Source organism: Agelaius phoeniceus, chromosome 4 (genome assembly GCF_051311805.1).
Source record: "Agelaius phoeniceus isolate bAgePho1 chromosome 4, bAgePho1.hap1, whole genome shotgun sequence".
NCBI classification, from domain to species: Eukaryota; Metazoa; Chordata; class Aves; order Passeriformes; family Icteridae; genus Agelaius; species Agelaius phoeniceus.
The window spans coordinates 46860702-46887269 of NC_135268.1; the positions used below are offsets into that span (position 1 = coordinate 46860702).

The 26568-nt window shown below is 36.4% G+C and overlaps 1 protein-coding gene across 8 annotated transcripts; it reads right to left on the reverse strand.

Moving 5' to 3' along the window:
• Positions 1-856: 856 nt before the first annotated feature.
• Positions 857-26388, reverse strand: EXOC1 (exocyst complex component 1). Of its 8 annotated transcripts, XM_054632659.2 has the most exons (21): positions 26072-26388; positions 24243-24376; positions 23271-23401; positions 22260-22419; positions 21361-21381; positions 20408-20595; positions 19398-19625; positions 19076-19208; positions 18799-18908; positions 18182-18235; positions 14054-14203; positions 12850-12955; positions 9909-9953; positions 8609-8772; positions 6786-6896; positions 6229-6305; positions 5514-5742; positions 4317-4500; positions 2943-3142; positions 2331-2525; positions 857-1536 (listed from the first exon to the last, which is right to left on the reverse strand). In XM_054632659.2, exons 2-21 carry the CDS (start codon positions 24364-24366, stop codon positions 1384-1386), a joined length of 2763 nt encoding a protein of 920 aa, XP_054488634.1. In that variant the 5' UTR covers positions 24367-24376; positions 26072-26388; the 3' UTR covers positions 857-1383. The 8 variants fall into 8 exon arrangements, with proteins under 8 accessions (XP_054488634.1, XP_054488635.1, XP_054488636.1 ...); XM_054632660.2 differs by lacking the exon at positions 21361-21381; XM_054632661.2 differs by lacking the exon at positions 18182-18235 and having other exon boundaries at positions 26072-26387.
• Between the last annotated feature and the right edge of the window lie 180 nt (positions 26389-26568).

Genomic DNA, 26568 nt, shown 5'->3' on the forward strand with positions numbered 1-26568 from the left:
CGCCCCGCCCCTTCCCCTCCCGCCCCGCCCCTTCCCCTCCCGCCCCTTCCCGGCCCGGCAGCCCGCGCGCGGCGGGCGGAGCGCTTCCTGCGGCCCCGGGTGTGCCCCGGGTGTGCCCCGCGAGATCCGAGACAAGCGGCTTCGGCCGCGCCCGCAGCCGGGCCCCGAGAGCCTGCGAGAAGGACGGAGAGGGATGGGTCCCATGGGCATGTAGTGACAGGAGAAGGGGCCAAGGGGTCCGAGTGAAAGGGAAGTAGGTTTAGATTGGAGAGGGGGAGGAAGTTCTTCACTGTAAGGGCGGTCAGACGCTGAACAGGTTGCCCAGAGAAGCGGTGGAATCCCCACTCCTGGAAGTGTTCAGGGCCAGGCTGGATGGGCTTTTGAGCAACCTGGTGTACAGGGAGGTGTCCCTGCCCATGGAAGGCGGTTGGAACTAGAGGATCTTTAAGGTTCCTTCCAACACCTAGCAGGTTTGTTACAAAACTCAGAAGGAAAACCTCATATTCATACTGTTTGGATTTTTTTTTATTCTTGCATCTGCATCTCAAAAAACATTCTGCCTCTGCATGTTTATTATACATGTTTCTACCTTGTGTACACACCACCTCTATCCAAGTACCTGGCCATTTCACCAAGCTGTACAGAAAGCCTAGGGCCTGAATCCCTGGCAGCTGAAACTCCAGGAAGAGGAAGGATTTACATGAGGTTTAGAATACACTGATACTACATCATATTTACTAAAAGGAAGAACAACATGGGTGCAGAAAGGCAACAACTCTTCAATAGCCAGCAGCAAAACAATGGTATTTTCAGGTGTTTTCACCTTTTTGAAATAACTCTCCACAGAAATAAAGAATATGATGAACATAGTTTAATTAAGAATTATAGCCATAGTCACATTACATTTCAGAACATGAATTCAGTCTTCCCACTGCATAAAGTTCTACATCCATACGTCCTAGAACAAGGAAGGGAAAGTATCTCATAGTCTTCAATACTTACATAATTTCTAAGATGAAAAATATTAGTGAAAACAGTAGTATTCTTTTGGCATACTATGAAGGTAGTGCTTACTGCTTTTGGCAAGAGAAGAATTATAAATAAAAATATTTTAATATTAGGGAAAGGGAAAAACTGTATCCAAAGTGTTTCACTGAATTAATGCTTTCAAACAGTACTTCAGCCCAATAGAAGCACAACAAATTCCCAAAGGTTTTATTTTGCCCTGAAAGGCATTTGAAGCAGGAGTGTTACTCAACATACATGGCAGTTAACTACACACACATGGAAATCCACCTTTTAAAAACCCAGTAACATTTATAGTGTTTGATTCCCTTATACACAGGCACACACTTTGCTAGCTTCTGTTTCCCTTTCTAGAGCTTAATGAGACTGTGCAATACTGGAGCAGTAGTCTAAAATGTCCTGTATAGTAAATTCCATAGTAATTCCTGATCCAGGGTAGCAGCGAGCTATCAGCCCTTCAAAGTGCTTGTACTGTCGTATGAATTCATCTTGCATGGAATGCCACACAACCTGCCAAAGAAAGCAAACTTTAGGAAATGTCAGCTGGCACAACACACTGCGTAGGTTAACTAGAAAACACTGGCTCATTAATCAATCCTCACTTCAGATGTCATTTTACAGTTAAAGATTACTAATGAAGTTCAATAGCTTGAGTTACTGCATTAAAAAGAAGATTGATAGTTTTTACCCATTAAGATCTGTAATGTTGACATGACTTGTAATAAATGTGCAAAGCAGAAAATAGTAAAGAAGATGGGGACGTTTTCCTAATGGAGATATTGCTTTTGTCTTTCAGGAAAACACATTGAACCAGAAGAGTGCTGTAATTGTGCCACGTTTCAGACTTTAAAAATCTGTTTAAACAAGCTTAACTCAAGTCTACTTATTATTTACTCCAGCAAGAAAGTATACAGAGTGTAAGAAAAACATTAGACATTAAACTTTCAGAAAATATATAACTGAAAGTATTCTGCTATAGTGCACCAATTAAGATTCACACCAGGTTACCCATTCATTTAAATCTATTCTCTACTTCCAATGTATTTTGCACAACAGACATCACCCATTAATGGTCAGCTAGGGAATCATAAAGGAAGTATCTCTCTGAAATTTCTTCCACTACTCTGGTCCAAATCAGTATTAAACAAATAGAAACAGATTAGGATTATAAAAAAACCCAAGAGCTGTACTCAAAATTTATGTTTTTAGAGTTATGCTGAACATTGCCAAAGAATACAAATGCAAAAGCAGTAATAAAAAGCCTCTGTGCAATTATAGGATTTTCAAGACACAATTTAGTTTACCTGAAGTAAGTTTTCTTCTTCACAGAGATGTTTATCTACCTTCTTGTAGAGATTATCCAATCCCTTCTTCACTTCTTTACCGGGATATTCCTTTATAACTTTACGAAGCTCTTGTTTATTAAAAGCCAGCTGATAGCTGACTTCCTCTTCCCGTATACCCTGTGCCACACGAGCTTCAACACCTTCAAAAAAATGCTAACAACAAGTAATAGCATTAGTCACCATCACAAATCTGAGCTGTGTGGTTCAATCTTGATTCTTTTTCATGACTGTTGTGTTTTCCCAATTTTTTTAATTGGCATGAAGTACTGCTCAGCCATAAACATTAAAACACAGCCCAACAATGCAGTCCAAGTACTAGCATAAAATCTTCCCCTCACTTTCTTCTTCCTCAGAATCATTTGCTTATGACATTGATGTTCAGTCAGTACTATTAATTGCCGTGAAAAATTTGGTTATTTTCATCCAAGACTGTTACCCTCATGAGTACTCTTGCCAGACATGCTCCAGTCCAAAATAATAAGAGATGCAGTGATAAAGAGATTAAATAGTGGAAATAATACATTCAAAAACTATCATGTGCCATTTAAATGAATACTCAAATATACTCACATTTAATTTCTCAAGAGGCTGTCCAAGTGAGTAAATTACATAAGACTGAAGATGATCAGTGTATTTCTGTTTGGCTTCTTTTTTCTCAGCCTCCAGACAAGAAATTTTCAAGCGAGAAAGTGTTGCAAAAATATGATGGAAGTTCTCCATCATGACGACATCCCTGGGTGTCTTCTGGCTTTCATTAGCTACTTTCTCAACTGAAAGAAATGAGAAGCAAAATACTTTGAATACCAAAAGGACAAACAAATTCAGAAAAACATAACCAATAACCATAATGCTATCAAAAAAGGAATTTTGAATTTCAGGTAACTGATTACCATTTGTATGAGTCAGAATTACCACTAAAATGCTACCTAAGAGCCTTCAAAAGAAGCAACAGATACATTCAGGCTCTAAAATGATGAAACCTTTGTGGCAAAAAAGTCACTTATAAAAAGATACAAAATAATGAGTACGTATGATCTCATAACAGGTGTGAGAAACAAGTCGCATTCTGAGAAGGTTTACAAGCATGCTTTCAGTATCCCTAATAAATTGCACATGACAGAACTATTTAAGAGAAGTCACAGCAAAATTAATTCCCATCTTCACTAGGACAAAAAATTTCAATAAGGTAGTAGGGGTTTCTTAAAGGTACTTCTTAATCTCAGTTTTTGCTTATTAGCTTTATGGTCAAAATTACCATCAGTTCCTGAATGTAATAATAAAAATAGATAACCCTGCACACATAGCTCTTTTACTTCCCCCTTCCCCTGCCAAAAAAAAGCCCAAACCCCAAAAAACAACAAGCAGGCAAAAAAAAAAAATTCTACTCATCCCTCCTTTACTGCACCTAAAAGCAGGCTGAAAGAGGATGGCTTCAACCAAGAGCAGTTAATTTTCCATGCCTATTCATCCATTAATCATTTTGCTGAGCCTATCAGGATGCCCATCATGAAAGTGATCCAGGACACCAGAGTATCACTAATGAGCACAGATTCATTCCAGTCAAAACACTGAACTGCTAATTAGGAAAAATCTGCTACTGCCAATTTCTTTTCTTCCTATATGATTTTTTACAGGGGGAAACAAAAAGACAAGAAACCACTTCAGACTGAGCATGCCAGGTTGCTGCTATCTCCCCTCCCTCTTCAGAGTCTTAACCACTTTCCTCTGTCACAACTCCAAGTTACTTTACAGCTATGTACAAAGGAAAGTATCTAAAAGTATATTACAATCAAAAGGATTACACTTGCTCACTTAAAATAACAGAGACAACCAAAATTTCACCATAGTTTAAAAAAAAAAATCACCTGTTAATTGGGGCAAAATTATATATAAACAGGTGGAAACAGCTATTTTAGTAAACTATGACAGCCTCAGAAGACCTACCACTGTCAAAGACAGCTCTAATAAGTTTTATGTAGGCTTTATCTAGATCTCCCCGTCGTTCTGCATTTTTGAAAATTGATTCAGCAAGGGCTGCAAACTCTTCAAATTCAGCAACAAATGGAAGGATCCCAACTTTACTCTTCTTTGAGATTTTTACTTCATCCATCTGCTTCATCTGATTACTCTTTAATTTAAAACAAGAACAAGTGTTAGGCTCTAGGTCATGTAATAATTATTAAGAGAAAAATGCAGATGTACTGAAAAAACTGACACATATAAAAGACAGAAATAAATTCCTTCAATTACATCTATTTAGTCTTTCACCCTTTTTACCATTAATTTTTTTAAAGTAAAATAATTGGAAAGAAAAAGTAAAGAAGGTATTTTATTCCCATTTATTTACTTAGTATTACGAAAACAAACACCCAATTAAAAAAAAAAACAAATTTATGCACCAGAAGCAGTTAACAATTTTCACTTTATGATCTAAAGTGAAAATTCTAACAAGGAATTTCACTTTTCTGATTCAGCCAAGCTAACAATTCCTTTTGCTGCACAAAGTCTCTTTAGTCTTCTTTTGAAGAAATTTTATTTCGGAGTGTAATAAAAAAATCAGTTTCCAAATATTTTAAGCATTAAACTGATCAAGAATGGTCAGTTTTATGATGTTTGCCTAGAGTGAAATTATATTTATGACAATAAAACAAAGTTATACCAATGACTCTGTTTTCACATGTCATATTTAATATACTGGTCATACCTGCATTAGCAGAAGAAAGTTTCAGACAGTAGGGGCTTCTTCTGCTACTGTCAAAACACCTCATACCCTTGTACATCCACAAGGTTTGGTTTTGGCAAGTAAAAAAGGCAGAGAGCTGTATTTTACTTAATGAATTTCAGTAATCTCAGAAGGAGTACAAGTTTAAACAAAGAATTTACAATGTCAACTAGCTCAGAACCCCGAGCAAGTGGTCTTACTTGGTACATAAAACTACTTATTGAGGAAAACTGGAATGGAGAGGAAAAAAGAAACATAACCACCATTTATTTGAAGGCTTGGCCAGTAGAAAAGCAATAAATTACAAATTTTCACTTCAAATTTAAAGAATTTAGGTATATAGAAATGTAAAATCAAACTGGGTAGGAGTGGGCTTCCTATATTACAGTTAGCTTAATCAGAATAACTAAAGAACTTACAATGCACTTATCAAAGTTCCTTTTGACAGTCACCAAAACATTTCCAAGTGTTGTGCTGAGAAAGGACGCAGGGTCCACATTTTGTGCTGTCCATACATGATGGCTCATCTTAACTAACATATAAAGGGAATTAAAGCTATCAATCTTGTCTCCCAGTGCTATAAGGTTATTCAGCTCAGGTTCAATACAACGAAATATTTTTGTCATCATTTGTCGGATCATGTCCTTCCTATTAAAAATGCATAAGAGGAAAATATTACTCTGACAGTTTACTAGGCTATTTTACATGCTTTTTGATATATTTATTTGATATAGTAGTCTCATTTGCATTCAACAAGTCTCATGACTTTCAGAAAGTCAGTACCACACAGTAAAAATCAACAGTCACAGGTATAAAATATTCCAAAAAGTATTTTCTATGTGGAAGCTGCCACACACTCTCAGAACTTTGCTAAGCATATTTTCTATATTATAGTGCCAAATTTCAATTTGCAAGCTATTAAGAGAATTAAACAACTATATACATGAGCACCCATTCTATATACAAAAATTATTCTTTTTACCGACACACTCAGTGTCTAGGTAAAAATTTGAAGTTCACTGTTCACTTTCACTGAAAGGGAATAATTTCTGATTTTAGAGAAAAAAAGTTCTATATGCCAAATAAACTCAAAGATAGGTTTAGGAATCAGTAATAAAAAATAGCAGCACATACTCAGATGATACTGTTTGTGGAACACCAGAAGTGTGTGAACGAGATAGAGCTATTCCATCCATTTCCTCCACTTCATTCTGTGAGAACAAGGAATGTATGTAAAGATAAGGTTTGTCTCCAATTCTTTATCAAAACAGATACTACATCTGACAAAAGCAATGTGAGTAGCAGTTCCACACCCCCAGCAGCCCCCTTGCCTCCAGAGGCAAAAACAGAACAGTTTGAAAGTTTCTGGTCATTTTCCAGTCACATTCCACCAAATTTAATATTATCTACAATTACTCCACACTGTATTCCTATATAGCATGATGGAGTCTTTGTTGTCATCTTATGAGGAAACAAAGCCATGACAAAGGAAGCATGTCAGTCCTTCTGTCATAAATTTTGTTTAGGTTTGCCAAAAAAAAAGATCCTTCCAGTTCATGAAGAAAAACAAATTATTTATCACCTGGATCACATAATCAGTTCCAAAGTTCTCTTTTAAACATGTCTCCTTTGAGGCCTGGTCAATTTTTTGAGGCCTTTTTTACTACAGTGAGAGAGAATCTAAGTCTTACCATTGTTGTTCCAGAGGTGCTCTGATGTTGTTGCAGTTTGAAAAATTTACTAATGAAGTCCTGTTCTGCCAGACACAGAGGCTCTAGTTCACTTAACACTTGCTCAAAAATCTAAAGAAAGTTGAAATATTTTATCAACACACCAAATACTATGGAGAGTTAACAATACTAATTTTAATTGTTTGTTACATATACTTTTTATCTTCAGTGAGCTTTAGAAACTTTTACTTAACAGAAATAGAAACAGCTTGTAAGTAGATGTCTAAAATAATAGCTGCCTCTTCAACATAGTCCTTTCTTATCCATGTAATACTGTGAAGAAAAAAACAATTGATGTTTTTCCACAGCTAGAAGCTTTCTAGTTGCAGCCTGAGGAAGCACTTTTGTGCTATAATGGAAACACTTTCATTTTAATAGCAAGTCTTGGGTTCTGCCACCATCTTTTCTGCCTGGGTTGCTGAGCAGAGGAAGACAAAATTAAAAGCTTCAGGGAAGTAAAACAGGTCAACTGTGTATGTTGAAGTTAACTGTTCTGTAGAAAAAGCAGAAAAAGTTTCTACATAGCTGCTAGAGAAGGAAATAAGTAGGTTTTGTACTGAAGTATGTAACACAATTTTTAGATTTAAACTAAAGTAAAAACCACTATTTTGGCAATAAGGAATTACAATGATTTAATTTTATTAATAAAAAATACGGAAATTCTAAGGCAGATGTTTAACATATTTCTCTTAGAATTTTCTCTGCAAGTATTTAAAAATTAAAGCATGCAATAATTTACATAAAGTAAACCAATCTAGCCACACAGGAAATCCACACTGATGAAAACTCCTATAGGGAAAAAAACCCAACAACTCAGTGGGTCAGCTCAATAGATTATTACTCTCTATAGATTATTACTCTCTAATCACATTCTCATATCCCCAGTGGGTGTGAGGTACAAGTGAGAAATTGAAAATAATAGCACAATAATTGCATAAACCTATTTTAAAAAGTTAGCCTTTTAATTCTAGACAAGTTGCTGCTACAAGTTTGTAATAACAGTTATTATTGTTTCAGGCATCTATTTCCTCCCAGGAAAAGACTAAGCAATGATTTGAAGAGGTCAGAAGAAAAACATTAATCTCCATCAAGTAATTCAATCGAGAACAACAAAATTATTTTTATCTCTGACTGATAACTGCTTGTTTTCCTTCCACAGCAGTGAGGAGTTAATTCTGCCAGAAATGGCAGAATTAAATGTCACTTTTAATGGTTCAGGAAAAGAAGTCAACAGATGCTGAGGACAGCAGGTTTTAAAACAGGCTGAGGCCACTCCAATAATAACTTAGTGCTATTGGTTAAAGTTAAAACTGATGATAACTAATGTGAAACCAGTATAAGTAAAATTTTAGGGTCACACTCAAGTCCTGGCTAAAATTCTTATCTTCCTTATCTTTCACTTTTGCTTACATACTAGCAAAATGCCATAGAACACTGAATGAATTGAAAAAAAATAAAACCAGTGGAGAATCCATCAGTTCCATTCCTATTTCCTTAAATACACATATTTGGCTTAAACTTAAAAGATAATTTTTTATGCTTGATATTCTTTAAAGACTCCACACAGCCCATAAAGGATTTAAATAGAATCTTATATTCTGAGATTAATACTGTGATCTACATATTTCTTAGGAACTGCCTTTATTAAATGTATGGTACATAAAACCTTTGATATTGGCATGTTTTAGGATTTAAAAAGTAGAGATTTTTGAGTTATAGAAGGATATGTAAGATACCTCTAATACAAAACTAAGCAAAAATCCTATGGGGTATTTTGGCTTTACCTTATCAAATTTTGTTCTGTCAGCCACATCCAGGTCAGAGGCAGACATGTTTCCCATGTCTAACAGTGAGGATGACTGAGATCTGCGGTTTCCTGAACTCTGAACAGAGAGTTTATTTAGACTAGAAGTAGACCCAGTTAATTTTCCAGAACTTCCATGAAGACCTGTGAAATAAAGACACTATGAAGGAGGAAAGTGAAGGCAGAATAAAATACTGAAGAATAGGTTTTGTTACAGAACATATGAGATCAAGAGTTGCTAGCAGTCCTATATTAAAATCAACCAACTTTTGTCTAAGCTATAAATGCTTTTGCTGTAAATGTACTCTTTCCTCATTATAAGGTAACTGAGATTCTGCAGCAATTTTCAAAATACAATATAACTATTTAAATTAGCATGGCAAAAAGGTAAAAAAGGAACAAAACTCTAAAATACAGTAACACAGGGATTGAAGACTTGAAAGCTAAGACCAGCTATCACATTTGTGGATGTATTTTGGGCAAAGGCTGCCACAAGCAGAACTGAACCACAGGAAGGAAAAAAATTAAAATGTTTTATATACACACAGGCACTTTTTAATCTTGCACTTGATCTTTCTGCTGTTAACATCCTTTTAACTACAGTTTCATCCAGCTATTTTGCTGAATCTACAACCCTACAGTAACTCTGCTGCTAATACTCTCCACTCCCTTTGATCATAATTAAGATTCAGTCATTTCTTCATGATATTGCTGGGCCTTCTCCTAGGAGTACGTTTTTTCTTTTTTTATTTCCTTTCCTTTTCCCCTAATTTTTTAAGAAATGTTGGACTAGGACAGAGAAAGCTAATACCAAAAAAGACCAAAACATTATAATTATTTGGATTTCCCAGTAAACTTTTCACATCTAAGCCACATAGAAACTTAAAAGCAATCCTGCAAGCTTCACTTAACTGCTCTGTTGGTATCAAGTCTAGGGACACAAGATAAACTCTACAGATCTTATCTAAATTGTCACTTCAATGTACTGGAGGAATGGAAAACTATGACAAGGTCTCAGGCACAAATACATTTTTACTATTAACTAGTAGCATGGGAAAACCAAAAGATATTGCCTTTATGTGGAAATCTTCTCAAATTCTATGTTTGGACTTAGAGCTGTGCTTCCTTTTTGGCTTGCCAGCCCAATGGTTCTGCTCACGTTTATTTCATTCTGAACAGAGTGCTTCAGTGTGAGGTAGATTCTTCCTGATGCAGCACTACATTGTAACATTGACACACATGCATTGACAACACCAACTAATGCAACTAGTTATACTCACTCTCAGTTTCCTGTTTGACAGCACTTTCTTTTCGAGGCAGTGTAGCTGGGATGGATTAGGTTGCAAGCATCAAAGACAAAGACAAGTTAAAATGCAGTTTGCACAAACCATGCACAAGATGCAAGTTAAGCTCTAACTGGAAAGAAACATGCAGAGAACTATAAGCAGCAAGTAACTACATTGCAAACACATTTAGTTGGAGAGGTACTATTCTAGAAATTCAGTATCTAAACTACATGGAAAATAGAATAAGTTTCTAGGTATTTTTCTTATAGCTATAGGTATTTTTCTTATAGCTATAGCTTGATTTTTCTTATATAGTATGGTCAAAGAACACTTTTGGTAACATGTATTTAAGCTCTCCCAAATTGAGAAGTCCATTAAATTATTTGTCAGACTCAGTTTCCATGAGAAATCATATCAACAATAGACATGAAGAAATTAAAATGTACTTATGGAATTTTCTTACTGAGTCGCAGATATTGTCCACCTTTCGAATTTAAAACACACAATTACTGCAAAATAATTAATATCAACAGTAGGACTGGCTAACCTTTCTTAGTTGTTGCAAATCAGGATATTTACATAGAGATTACATATTTTGCATTCATGCTGCACAAAAACAGATGACTGCAAATTTGGAGAGGATAAAAATAATAAACATATAGTTAAAAAATTTACAAAGAGGTTTTTATATTTTTCCTGGCTCTTTTCAGAATTGAAGTTTCCTCTAGTGGACTTCAATATGAAATTTAAAGTAAATGGGCGTTTGTAGAAAATATAGAATCCCTAGAGTAAAAGGCATTTGCATACATACACTAAAAGCAATATGAGGTTTTAAAGAGATCTTGATGAGGATGGATGCTACAAGCCTCCCAAAATGGAGCAGGCAAGCAGAACCTACTGTAATAGAATGAGTATATATTTCTAAATGCCACAAACATATCTTAAATACCAGATGTTCTCAAGTAGACAACACTACTGATAATTGTAACACCAAATTCAAATTTAATTCCAGCCTGTTTTTTAGATCTTGGGGGTTTGGCCGATTTTGAATAAAAAGGGTTTAGGCATGATATATTTACCATATGCAACTATCATGCATTGGTCCCACTTCTTCATGGTCCTCAATTTCTAAACACATGGGACTTATTACAGAATGTAAAGAACTACAAGATCAGGCCCTGGACAATCAGGGGAGCCTTAGTGGCTTTTAACAAGCTACATCATATAAACATATGACAATAGTAGCACTCTTTCCAACACTGACTTTATGGTATTTAAGTATCAAAGTCTTGGCTTCATCAGAAAAGAAAAAAAAAAAAAGAAAAAAAAGAGAAAAGACTACTTAAGACGAGAGTGAATGCTCATGACCCAGGCTGGTTTTTTGGCCATAAAAATGCAGACAAAGAACCTCGCGCTAGCACAGAATGCCAGAATTCTCCCAGCATCCCCTCTGCATTTGAGGCACTCAAATAGCAGTGCTATTCCCAAAGCACAAAAAAAAAGGCAAGAACACACACCAACACAACTTGGAAACAGGTCATCTTTAGTATTTGAGTACAACTGGAGCATTATGAACCTACACTACTCCTTAAACAAGTTTACTATTAGGAAGTGATATATTTTGAATGAATGTGCAATTAGTAATAGCACAATCACTACAATGAACACAGAAGCCTTTGAAATTACACACCCTTATGAGGCGTTGCAACATAAATAAATTTGCACAAATACATGACAGAAGTCTTCTCAAGGTGCAGCTTTTACTCTGGTGACTGGAAGGATCTCTTTCTCCAAAATGCCTGATTGCTCCATAACATTAACACAAGTTAGGGAACTGCTACAAAAGCTGTCTCTCACAAGTACAAATCACAAAACAAGTGTCAAGACAAAGTGTTTAGAATGTTTCAGAAATCAATTTGTATTAGATTAATGGTATTTTTTTGTCTTGCAGTAAGATTGCTTTTCAAGATTTAAGAATTCAAATGTTCTGACAATGACATCTTATTGCAGCTCTGCTTTCTATGTCCAACAGCTTGCCAAGACCTATCTTTGCAGTTTTCCATCTCTCAAACAAGCCTTACTACCTTCCTACTTTCTTCCTTTCATTACATTTTTCTGGTTTCTACCATCAAACTTCAAAGCATAAATTCAAGACCCAAAAGAGGCTGACAGAACTTACTACTTACAGCTGCACATAATTTTGGAATTCAGAATTTGCAAACTGGTAAACCGTGGCAAATAAAAATATTTTCCAACAAGCTTTGAAACACTGCATCTCAAAATACAGAACTGACAATACATAAATACACTTATAGCACTACTGATTTTTAAGTATCCAGTTGGGTTTTTTTTAAGCTTTACTTCCATATTCACACTAGACTAATCCAAGTAGAAATAATCTCTTAAATATAAATACCTACACATTAACAAATTATGATTTCTAGTCTCAGGCTACATAGGTAAACCCCCCTGAAAAAAAACATTTAAATATGTAAGTTTTACTAGGTAGGATTAGCATTATAAAACTAGCTTCTTAAAAATCCACCCAAGATTTATTAAAAGTAGCAATAACAGCAGAATGAACACAAAACAATGCTGCCCAAACTCCCTTTCATTACAAGAGTTGATTTTTCAAATTTGTTCAGGTAACAAAGTAAAATAATTCAAGTAATAAAAAGTGAGTGTAGATTTGAAAACAGAGAAATATTGTATTTTATACTTTTATTTTGACCAACTTCACAAGATTTCAGTTGTGCTACTTTGGCCTTGTGGAAGTCAGAAGTTTTACCAGTCATATTTTTCATCCAACTTCTTCCATCTTGCCAAAAGTAAAGAATTTTACACCATCAAAAAATTAGCCCTAGGTGTCATAATGAGTCTTTTATATGCAAACAGTAAGAATTCAAAGCAAGATATGTGCCTTCTGGAAGCTTACCAAACTTTTTTCCTTCTCTGGTTGTGCCTGTCATCTTGATCTTGGCAACTTCAAAGAAATCTTTTATTTCCCTTTCATAAAGTCGTGACAAATAATCCATATAATTCTTAAAAGAAAAATGTAAATTCAGTTAACCAGTATTCATACTGATTTTCTTCTATTATGGGTAAATAACTCTTAGAACCTGTGCATTTTCAAGTCCTACTAAATAACAAACTGGTTTGGACTACATAACTATATATATTAATGCAGCATGCACAAAAATATATTTGTGATATTTAAACAGCTTATATTCATTTTCATAGTGAGTTCACTGAGCATTAATCAGAAACTTCTACTTTTCCTTCACAAATAAAAATATGCAATGCAGTACATACAGATAGGATTACTGGTTGTAGAGTCTCACAGAATTCATTTCAAGGGTAGAAGAGAGAGAATTCAGCACCATTCTCCCTCTTCTATCAGACTCTTACTGTTCCCCCAAAAGCACACATAAATATGTAATTCTCTTATTTTTCAATTAGAAGATCACAAAGATGCCAACCATTCACTATCTGCTTTACACTGAAGGCAAATGAATAACTATTTGAAAGCTGTTGTCAAAGTCTAATTTAAATCTTCCATTTAAGAATGACAGAATTTTAATTTAAAATACTTGTTTTGTAAGCACTAACTTTTCCTTGACTTCTATCTGAACATTTTCTATACTTCTGTAGTAATTTTTTTACTCCATGTTAGTTTTAAACAAGGTAGTTAAAAGTTACATGCATACAAGGGAAAATCATTTCTATTTAATCTACTGTACAAGAGACCTCTAAAGTTTTTGACACTTCCAAGTGAAATGAAGGTCTGTTGAAATAGAGATGTTACACAGGCAATAAGCACACCAATTTGAAATTAGCTTAATAATTTTTTCTTACTAGGCTGTTTAATGGCAAACTTGTTTTACATAAATATTACGATAAATATCTTGTGATACCTCAGCATAGACTGAGGGAAAAAACCAACAAACAGAGCAGGAGACCACAAATACTAAAAAATGAAGTTTCCTATTCTAAAAAGGAATAAAAAAAAAGGAGCAGTGAGTTATACTTAATATATAGCAATATTAAAATGACATGTACATCCACAGAGGCAATTCTTTTGACTCTCAAGCCCAGTCTATTACGTACATTCTCTAGAATCATTTGATCACTTCACATACCTTTGTTAACCCTTCATATTTTCCATAATCTGTGTTCTTGAGCCACTCCATCAGTTTAGCATATCGAAGTAAATCTCTGTGAAATGGATGATGATTGGGTAATGTCAATTCAGCAGAGTGCTGGGCAAGAGTGGAGCTCTGATCGTGACCCTTGATAAGAAAAAGTATTAAAGTAAATCTGGAAGCACTACACAGATGCATTAGAAGTTTCCTGAAAAATGTAATATGAAGCATTTTATTCAGACAAACAGAAAGGCCTCAAAATACCTTGCACAGAAGCAAGGTCTAGAGATGCAGGCTGAAAAAGACACCTAACCTAATACAGACACCGAGTTATTACAGCCAAGGCAGGCAGTGCATCTTAACAAGCTTGTTCATTTTAAGGCTTTCTGCCTTCTGGGTGAGTCACTTTGGCACTTTTTGTAAAAGAATGCAATGTACACCTGAATGAAAATTTAATGACAAGTGTTCAATTGATCCTGAAAATTTTAAGAGATTATCACATTATTCCTCTAAAAAAAAAAGAAAATAGCTGCTTCTGTTTAAAGATGTTTTTCAACATACTTTAGTCCACTTTGGCCAAGCCTTCCTTGATCAGTGCACACACATTCCCTCTCCGTCCACACAAACAGACACACACAACACACCATCAGTGAATGTTTACAGCCAGTAGCATAAACCAATCCATTTAACACAAGCCACTAATTTCATGCTCCTCCTTTACACAAAGATCCCATCATATTGCTAGAACAACACATGATTTAGCTTTTTAAGCTTTCACTTGCTTGAACAAGCTTCCTGAGTAATTCAGGAAGAGAAAGCAAGGTAACACCTCTGCACAGCCACACAGCAGAACACACAGCCACTATCCCTGGGTTAAAAGAATGGAGGATAATTTATTTAAATCATTTCCAAATGGCTTTAATATCTTCTGTAAAGTCTTTTTTTACTGGGCTTGCTGTAAATACAGCAACAGAACTTATAGTCTGTGCCATGGAAGCATGCAAAGATTGTACCAATTGGTCTCCAATTCCTGCATCACATGCAGGTGCTTTATAGAGGTCAGTCAATGTCCATCCCTGCGAGAGGAAGCATTCCTGACAGTTCCATCTTGGACAGGACAAGTCAGCAATAAGAATAAGCTACACCATTTAAAAACTGCCTTTGCCTGTTTCTAAGTTGGAACAGAAGCCAGTTTGGATCAAAACTAAAGCAACTTTGTCTTACCCTTTTTCTGTTGTACTGGATACTAATCAGTTCAAGCCTTTTGTTAGAAAAAGCTCTTCCACAATACATTCACAGACTTGTTTTAAAAAAAAAATCTAAGATTTAATTTGTAAAATACCAACTTTTACTAAGTAATGCAACATGAACACTGGCAGCTTCTGGATAAAGATGAACTACTACATAACAATCATAGAATGGTTTGAGTTGGAAGGGATCTTAAAGACCATCTAGCTCCAGCTCCCTTGCCATGGGCAGGGACACCTTCACCAGACCAGGCTGCCCAAAGCCCTATCCTTGAACAACTGGACTTGAACACTTCCAGTGATGGGGCATCCTCAAGCTCTTTTCGACCTGTCTCAGTACATTTTTGTATCCAACATGAGCGTGAACTTACTCTGAGCCCTGCTCTTTTAACTACATAAACTGACATACAAATAGACCCAAAAAACAAGTCCTGGCCAACTTCATTAATTTATGCTCACAGAAAATGGGGAAGGATAACACTATAAATTTTTCTTATAAAAACAATCCTGTAGTCTGACTTCAACAAAAAGCTAGAGTAATTATTGGAACATATAATTTGGAATTGGAATCCAGCCAACATTAGCAACACAGCTGCTCTTGTGATTGCTGAGGTCATACTCAATATTGTGGGCATACTTTTGGGGATACATATGGGAAAACTTCTCAACAAATCTTTGATATGCTTCTGTGAAAAAAAAAAAAAGATTAGAGAAACTCCCTCTAACCCCTCATTTGTCACATTCCTACACCATGCGTTTTTAATGCTCATTACAGTTTAACGTAATTTACCTGGTGGCTGTCACAGCTTTCATCAACTACATCAGTGCAAATACTCATTCATATTACTGCTAGGAAATACTGAGCTATCCAAATTTTTATTTCTTCTTTCATGTAACCATTTTATTCATGTCCCTTTGTTACACACAACTTCTCTGGTTAGTAGTTGCATTCTTCATAAAGGTAGATGACAAATTCCCTGACAAGGTAAATTTCTCTCTCCAGGCCAACTTTTCCACAGGACTAATCATTCTAGTTACAGTAAAGCATGTTCTGTTCAAGACTGCTCTAAAACATTACAGAGCTTCTAGAGGTACCTTTCCCATCTCATTTAGGGGTTTTCTGTTATTACACATAAATTTATACCGTTACCAAATGACACCATGAATTTGTCATTCAACTATTTCATCATTTCAAAGCTTCAACCTGCTTCATATTTCAAAGGCAGAAAGCCTGGAGTTGCCTTTAAATTGAGTGCTGAAGCTGGTTGTTAAAAAATCTTTAAAGTAATAGGTTAATTAATTATTAGTATTACACAAAAAAGACAACTACATTAACTGTTAGTAATCAGTTTTTAACACTGCAGCAAATGGCTATCTGAAGTTGCATTTCTGTTTAAAATTTTTAATATTTATCCTCTTTTTAATATAAAGGAGGTGAAGCACTTTAGTATCTTACAACCATAGTTTAAATCAAGCATTGATTATTTTGCTTTTCAAAAAATAAAGAGCAATTTCACACTTTCAAGGAAATATATTTAGGCTAAAATGCCAATGTAACTATGTTTTACAACTAATGACTTCCAAATCAGAATGTCTAGTTTATATTAACAGCTTCCTAGACATTATAATGTTTTCATTTGTGTTTTTAATTTAGGATTCTTTACCTTTATCTTAGTTTTTTCTAAAATGCTTTAAAATACTTTTTTAAGAAACATTCTAAACAACTAATGCAACTCTTCAGATGTTAAAGGCAACAAAGAGTTGAGGAGTTGAGGTTTTCAACAACATCAGACTAAGAAATTGCTATATTCCTCAAACTAACAAAACAAGCTCATTTTAGTAAGATTATACAAGAATCTGATATACCTCCAGAACTCCTCACAGCTAACAGCAAGCCAAAGCTTTTCAGAGGGCAAGTTTGTATGAAAAACAATGTGAGGCCACTAATAGTATCAGAATTTTAAAAAAGTAAACTGCCAATTGGTAATAGCATTCTCAACAGCACTGAAAAGTGTCTTAAGAATAATAACTTAATCTAATACACATAATATTACATGGTAATAATAATCTCTTACCATTTTTTAAAAAATAAAATCCTCAGAAGAGAACATCAGAAAGACATTCTATTTAACAGCCACTTCCATACACAAGTCCAATATTCAAACTCTGTGGATGCATTTACACAACATAGTTTCTACTTGCTCATTTGAGGGCTGGGACACATAGTCTGTACCCAGATTTTCAAAATATGGAAAGTGACAGAGGAAAAATACCTTCTTAAGAGCAGAAGCTAAAGGCAAAAAAATTATTATACTGTAGAATTCTTCTGCAAAACGAAGAAAATTATTATGCCTGGAATTCTTCTGCAAAGTGAAGAAAATGTAGGAAGCAGTTATCCTTGCCATAAAAGCCAGGCTCTAAATGCAATTCTCTATACAATTATCCAGTGTTACTCTATTCCACTTTCTGCACACACTGTAATACATAAAATTTAGAACTGTAAAACTTTTATTGAGCTAATATGTATAAAACCAGAATTACTATTTCTTATTTACAAATACTGCAATTTCACACATTTGCAATACCTGTACTGTTGTACATTTATTACTATTTCCTGAAAATATTTTTGCTCCATGCATGTCAATCTGTCTCTCAGCAACTTTTGGGAATGAGATCAGAGGAATGTTAGCTCATAAACAGATGAACAAAGCTTAAGGGCTGACAAAAATAATAGAAAAGGGACATAAGTCTGATGCCCTGTAATCAGTAAGGACAAATTTCCTTTTGCAGAGTCAAAAATGCAGCTGCTAGTTAGATAATTTCAAGCTCAGGAAAAAAAAATGGTTAGAAAATTTTGTATCAAACTCAATGTACTCACTGGAACTGAATGATAGGAGGACCTGTTATAGAGCTGAAGGAGGGTCTGAGTAAACTGATTGAAGATAAAAAACACATACATTAAAAAGCTGAGGCTAAAAAAACCACCAGACTTTAGGAAACAAGTGTCAGGACAATGTTTTATGAATAATTCAAGTTAAGAAACAAAACCAAGGTTCAGACACTTTATTTTGTATGTTTGGTTTTGGTTTGGGGCTTTTTCCATGGTCTTTGAGGTTCAGACAGCAAGACCTTCTATATTTTCAGCAACTAACATCCTTAAAAAGGTCACTGCTTTTTCTCCTCAATTATCAAGCTCTACAATTAAAATAAATCCTTATATATCACATAATGCATTTAATTCTGATAGCAAGCTGTAGTGGTTTTGGTTTGTCAATTTGAGATTTTGGGGGGTTTTTAAAAAGAAACGTTTGGGGTTTTTTGTTAATGTAAGTGATTCCTGAAGGCAGTTATTGTTTGGTATGCTCAGCTATGCCTGAAGACCTTCTAGCATTTCCTGATTACAGCACAGAATATGTGCAATTTTAGATAGATTGTTTTCCTTCTCCAGAAAAGTTTGTGACCAAAAATTGCATATTCAATAGTAAGAAATAATACCTGCTGAACAAATACGCTGTTCAAATGACTGGCAAGTCTCCGTGCAAACTGCTCCCGCAGGTCACTAAACCGCTGCTGCTGCTGCTTCACTGCATGAAGCATGTCATGTCCTACAAACAAAAAGGACTTTAGAGTGTACAAAATACAGAGTAATATATTGAAAAAGGGAACCAAGAGGACCAGAGGTCACAATTCCTTCAATCAGCAGAACAAAATCTGAGACTAGTTGGCAAGGCACTAGTATAATAAATTTTGTTAGACAGTAGTCTGACGTTACCTGGACGAAGAGCTACATTCATACACTGCAGAAGGGCATCTGCTGCATTAGTGCAGGCCTCAATGCCTCGAGAAGATGTCAGATCTCCCTCCTGAAGGGCCTTTATATGGCCCTTAGCCAGATCCATGTGATTCTACAAAATAATGGAGAGTATTGTCCATAAGCTGAAAGCAAATTAGTTTGCTATGCTAGTGAACCAAGATAAATACAATTTTGTCATTATAACTTACTGAAAATAGTGCAACAATTAAAGAGGGTAACAACCTAAAAGAATTTTATACCTGACATGAGCAACCATAATAAACATAACAAAAATGCTTACCACTAGGAACTCTATCTCTGACAGTAGTTTAACATTATTTGTGTTGCTGAGATGAATTAGGTGGTTGCTTTCTGAAATTTGATCCATTTGCTCCTTTACACTCTGAAGCATTTCTTCATAACTGCTCAGCTTTAGCTCAATTTGGTCAACTTCCTTTAGAGCTTCATCCAACAACTTCATCAAGATATTCACCTGTTTCTCTGAGGCCATAATAGACTGAATATTTGCCTGTAAAGGAAATAAAGTCACATTTTAGAAGACATTTTCATATCTCAAAAGCATTCTGATATCTCCTTCTCCCTCTATTACTGTCAAATAGTTTCCAAAACTCTTGATGAAATCAACAAAAGAAAATAATATAAGCCATAGTGTTACCGAACACACAAATTTGTCAATCTATGACACATTCAATAACATAAGATATAAAGCCAAAACTTTGCTCAAGTTCTTGGAGCTGAAGTATTGGTCTGCAGGAAAACAAAAAGCCAAACAGTAATCTCTGCTATTCCAGAATATTTTTAGTTCCAGAAAACACAAGCATAGGTGATAGGGTCAGATTTTCTGTTGCACTATCAGCTATCGCTATGACAGCAGCCATTTTCAAAATATACAAGAAACACACAACTTGACAGTTTGAGGAGGTTGTTGATGATTCCCTCACGTCTGTACCCCCTGCATCTCCTAAGATTTCCAAGTGACCTCTAGGATGCTGGGTTGTCTAAAAACCATCTACATTTCAGTACGTGACAGGTCATGTTAACTACCTTTTCAGAGAATGCTCTTTGGTCAGTATCAAAGAGAACAGTTCAACATGCTGGCAATAGATACATCAGAAGGAATGCTTACCCCATCCAGCATCAACACTGCACATCAGAAGGAATGCTTACCCCATGCAGCATCAACACTGCACATCAGAAGGAATGCTTACCCCATCCAGCATCAACACTGTACATCAGAAGGAATGCTTACCCCATCCAGCATCAACACTGTACATCAGAAGGAATGCTTACCCCATCCAGCACCTGCAGCTCTCTTGACAACTTCTCTGCAAAGGCTTCAGCATTAGCAATAGCGTATTCACACCCTTCCATCATTATTTCAATATCCTGTTCCTCTCTTGCATTTAACTCCTGGTATTCATCCACAGCTTCTTCATCACCTCCTGCTACACTTTGATTCTCTCCACTTGGAACAGATTCTTAGGCAGAGAAGGAAAATAAAACACGTTATCAAGTCCAGAAAGTCACAAGCATTTTAAGAGTACTAAAGTATGTTTAAACTACCTGTAAGTAAATCAATCCATTAAACAACTCTCCCAAAAAGCACCTGCTGCCTATGAACACATTTTTTCAAGTCTCAGTCTTCCACACACATCATTACAATTTCCAGGACTGATTCCCAACAGTGATGTTTTTCAAATTATGTAACATAAGCAAAATACAAATATCCACCTTCCTTTATTCCAAGGAAAAACCTAGTCTCAGTTTATTTACCTCTTACACTGGTAATCAGCATTAGAATATATTACAGTATGACACTCAATTTGTTAGTGGAAAATCAGTACAAATTAGAGTCTCTCTTTTGGTTGACAGAGCATAAAGGAAGCATACCAAAGTTGATTAATACATATACTACTGATTAAATAAAAGTTATCTTGACATTCGAGATGAGTTTCATAGCAGGAATATCAGTACTGAGATAAGTGAAAATCAAATAAACAATGGTTTCCTTAACTACAATTCTCACAACAGTGTTTAACGAATTTAACAAGCCACTCAAAGGCCGGCAAATGAATATTAACACAGTCCAACCAGAAAGTATTTGAGACATTTGAAACATCTCTCTTATCTCTAGCAACTTAATAAGCTAACGAAAGCACTAAAAAACCAACCAACCAAACAAAAAGCATATTATTTAATGAAATTGCTTACAAGGCAAAATAAAGGAAAAAGGTGTTACGCACCTTCTGCAACTTTAGGAAGTTCTGAAGAATTAAAAGGTATGGAAAAGCAGAGGAAAGGAAGCAGAGAATGTTAGCTAGACAAAGCACGAACAGTGTGTATACATTTAAGTGGCAGTAAGTTTGAATGTTTTATTATTGCACAAACTTGAACTGTTAGATGTTTAAAACAAATTCTGGTCAACACCAAAACACAGAAATGCTATCCTTCCTGTTTCACATTTCCAATTCAAGTTTTTCTGCACACACCAGTCTAGTATTTAATACCAGTAGTTTCACCACTTCTGACAGACTCTATATGATATACTCCTACTTTCTAAGTTTTACTATAAAATGTTAACTATTAAAAGATAATGTGACCATAAAGTATTTACTACAGGATAATCAAACAAGATACAAAGCCATCCTAGCCACCAATCAGTCACATAAATTGTAATAGAGTCTAGCAGAATTTAGCATGTGCCTCACAGTCAGTGAACTAGAACTCTCATATAAAACCCCCTTACCTTTTAGAATGCTACAAACTCTCACATTTTAAAGCATTTTTCTAATTCAGGGGAAATGCAAATGAGAACAAAAGCAGATTTGTTACACATTTAGACCTACCAGTTCTTGGAGGTAGATTTTTGTTCAAGAAACAGAATGTCTTAGAAATACAGAAAGCTTATCAATATTTAGAACTTCATTAATGAAGTATTTTGTCTCGGTTCTCAGTTTTCTAAGAAAAAATCTGCTATATAGTCATCTCACTTATCTGAAGACTTAGAAAATATAAAGTTGAAAAGAAATAGGAATAAGAAAACAAGAAAACACGTCAGGATTAAGAGTATTTTTTTTAGTGTATCTGTTTTAAATCAGTAATTACTAAACTTTAGACTTCAAATACAATTGTAGAAATTTACCTTCCAGCAGCTGTGAACTAACATTAATAAAGTCAATTTTCTTTCTAAGGTATCTCTGATTGAGTTTCCAGATACATGAAATGAAGGTGTTCTTTTCCACTGTGCTGCTTGCAACCCATTTGTACACTTTGTCAAAATGCAAATCAAATTCAGGACTCTCCTGCAAAAGATGAAATATGTTACATGCTCCACAGTCAAATAATTCTCTAAGTAGCAGAGACTGTCCACACATTTAATAATGGAGATGACAGGATAAAAATTAAATTACACACATGTCAACCTGAAGCTCATACAGCAACTTTAGGGCCCTCATGGACCTTAATAAAGGTGCGAAAATAGTGATAGTGAAGAACCAGAATCCACGCTATGACAGTAGTATTTTGTCAAGGCAAGTAAGACAAAAATAACACAATACACAGATGTGTAAGATTTTTCATGAAGTTTATGACAACAAATTAATTTAGGAGGGCAAAAATAGGTTGGCTCCTGTTCTGTGGAAAAGTCCACCGTACCAGGACTGTATGCTTCCAGCTCACCCTCAAGCTTATATACTGCTTATTAAGAACATTGTAAATGTCCTAGCAAAAAAACATTACATGTAGCAGAACATTTTGGATATTTTAACAATTTATTACTGTAATTAGTAGAACAGTCATAAATTCTCTTACTGGAAATTAAGCTTGGGTGAAAAAATTTACATAAGACTTAAAAAGTACTACTGGTCCTTAGCAGATGCTCTCTACAGTCACTGAGAGATCACTACAACTAACAGGGCACATATTGAGACTACTGCTATTCAAGCATATCTAGACTACTGTTACTCAATTAACCAGGGTCATATTCTTGCAAAGGCTGAAAGGAAATGCAGGCACAGGCAGCACAGGAATGTATCACCTTAATTAGCCTGTTATCAATCGAATTTTTAAAGCAGCCAGTAACAAGGAAGTTAAGTCTGACTTGGAATGAAGAGGATGTTGTGAGCAGAGGACTACACAAAAAAGTGACACATACTTTAGCAGCATCTTTGGCATCAACAACAGCAAGGTCCCGAAGTGCCCATGCAGTCTGCCTTTTGTAAAAATCTCCCTTGTCCGATTTCTTCACTTTGACCACATTTACTTGCACTGGTCGTTCTGTTGTCACTATTAAGTGAAGCAAGAGAGTCACTTCAAAACACACATCATTTTAAAACACACATACTGCTTTCACATTTGTTTCTGCTGTACTTCCACTTCTCAAATAAATTATCTGTGGGGGAGATATATGTCATAGTATTTAGCTGATGAAAAGAAACATTTTGAAACATTTTCATCCACAATAACCACAGCTCAGTTTAAGCTGATATCTCTATACAGCTCATGAGGTTATGACCCCAAGTTTCAGCTATTTCTTTGATACAGCAGATTTGGGACCACGATCATGTAACTGACAAAGCACAAACATAAATGGAGAGTACAGTCAGAATAAAAACATTTTCAGACATTTTTCAGTCAAAGAAATATTCTAGCAAGCTAATTTATTGACAGATCAACCCAAAGCACCTTATTTTTTTAAGAGATATAATGTAATAATAGGCACTTAAAGGAACATTGGAACTCAATTGAGTTGCTGTGCCCTTCCTTGGACTCTAACAAACATTCTTTAAAGCATTTTATTTAGGCTTATCAGCTTAGATGATTACTAAACCCTGTTTTAAGCACTACATAAAGCCTGCTTCAAAAGCCCACCAGTGCCAAAAGAATAACTTTTGATTCCTTCCTTTCAAATTACAATGACATCTGTGAATCAAAGTAGTGGGCTTTGATTCTTTTTTTAATAGAAGCAATAATGAAAGTACAAGCTAAAACTAATTTTCTCCATTAGGAATGGAAAGCACCTGCTTTACACAAGTCAAGAATAAGGACTGTACATTAAGCTAAAACAAATGCAACCAAGAAAAAACAAAGGTGAAGACAACAAATACAGTGTGGTATTCCTATGTACCTGTGGCACACAAAAAGCAGTTCCTCTTCTTTTTGCCTGCTTTGCACACATTCACAATGCTCAATAAACGTTCATCATTGGGAGTGAAAATGTCCCTCTGCAAAGCATGCTTGATTGCAGTCATTTTCTCTCAGCTGAAAGATTTTAGGAGGTAAAAATAAACTCAAGCACATTTAACAGACACACATAAAAAAAGAAGCAGTCATGTACTTACAGTAACTACAGGATTCTAAAATTCAATTTTACAGATAACTTAATGACTTGTAATCTAGACAGGTATGACTTGGGTAGAAAACCAGACCACTTTAGGAAAAAATATTTTAAAAAAGCTTACTCACTTATTTCAATCAGAAAACTGTAATTTATTAATACCTGGATGATCCTTCAGCTTAAATTAATGGAGTACAAAAAGCTTCTTTGTAGTAGAGGGAAATACCAGGCATTAACATAAAGTGTAAATTGGAACCAAGCAAAAAAGACCATCTAATGCTCAAGCTTGTAGAACTCAATCACATATGCACAAAAAATAACAAACAAAACAAACAAAAAACCCCACCAAGCTCCAGAAAACTAAGGAATCAGCAATATTCACTTGATTCAGAACAGTTTCTCACACTACATAGAGATTTTATCTAGATTGAACAGAGAAACGCATTAGACATCACATTCTAGTGTTTTCATTTAAACACAGAAGTTTCAATAGTATCTGTGCCTTAAAATTCTACAGTTCATTAAAAGCATGATTAGTATTCACAACATGCTACACTGCTTGATGCTGAGACAATATATGGAGTTGAATTTCAGGCTGGCTTGTTCTCTTGAAGATGCCTGAGCTGCTTTCTCTGATAAACTCACAGAAAAGACAAAGTCTTGGGCACTACAGTAATTTTGAAGATTATTAACTCAAGAACTTTGTGAAAAGAAGGACCACCATGCCAAAGTGGAAACAGTACTGTCAACAGAGCTCAGGGCGTGCTGTTGATATGACACCCTATGGCAATGTACCACTCCATAGCTGCTAATAACTTTCCTTCTCTTCATTAAATGCTGGGCCCACCTTTTGTTTCCCAAATTGTACCAGGTCACCATTCCTGTTACTCTTCAACAGATGCATAAGATGAACATAGAAAATTCTGATAATATGCTGCATTTCAGATTCAGATGCCTCTTTCCTTCCTTATTTAGAATTTTATTTTCTGCTCTAAGTCACAATCAAACTGCAACAAATTGCTAACTCTCCCATGTCAGTACTAACACAAGTTGTCCAGCTTAGGCAGAATACACCTTTCCCATACAGCACAGCATGATAAATCCAAGATCCAAGGCTGGCTCTCACATACAGTTCAACTTCAGTCCCATTAGTCACAGTCACCAAAACCTTCACACTGTGCCAGGACTAAGCACAAAAATCGGCTTTTCAAACTTGAATCCTGCTGTCTCAAAGGAACATAGAATTTAGCCTAAGGAGCTAGAAATAAAGCTCCTTCCTCAGAAAAAAAAGCTTCAAGAAAGCAGAGACCACACCAGACTCAGATAAATGCCTTTAGACACTGCTGCGTTTTTCCCTGTAATGTTCCAGACAAAGACTATGTGAAATCTGTCAGAGATACCGCATCCCAGCCGCGGCCTGTCCAGGAACACACGCCAGCCGGGCCCGGAGTGCGCTACGGCTGCCAGCCCTGCCCGGCCTCCGCCAGGCTGCAAACAGGAACAGCCGCCGCTCCCGCATCCCACGGCTCACTACACACCACAAGGGCGCAGCCCAACCACAGCACCGCCGGAAACCGATCACACGATAACAATTTAACAGAAACACTCAGAAGAGCTACCTAGAGCAGCGGCGGCCTCCCGAGGGCCCGTCTGACACCGCTTCACCGCCTCCCGCCTGCGAGTCCCGCACAAGCGGCCCCCGACCCGCCCCGAACCCGGCGGCACCGCCACGGCCGAGCCGGCCCGCGGAGCACCGCGCCAGCCCCCACGCCTGGACGGGGGAAGGGGCGGAGGGCGCCGGAGCTGCCTCGCTCTCACCGCGGCGCCGGGACACGGCCGGGAAGCGCCGGGCAGGGAAGCGCCGGGACAGGGAAGCGCCGGGCAAGGCAGCGCCGGGACAGGGCAGGAAAGCGCCGGGCAGGGACGCGGCTCCTCCCGCCGCGGCTTCCGCCCACGTGACGACGGCGCGCGGCTCGGGCCGGGCCGCCCGGCAGCGCCCCCTGGCGGGGAGGAGCGGGCGCGGCGGGCGTGGGGCACAGCGGCCGAACCAAAAGTGACGTCAGCGTTCTCTAGTGACGTCACGGCAGAGGCACTGAGGGGATTCAGGCCTGTTGGG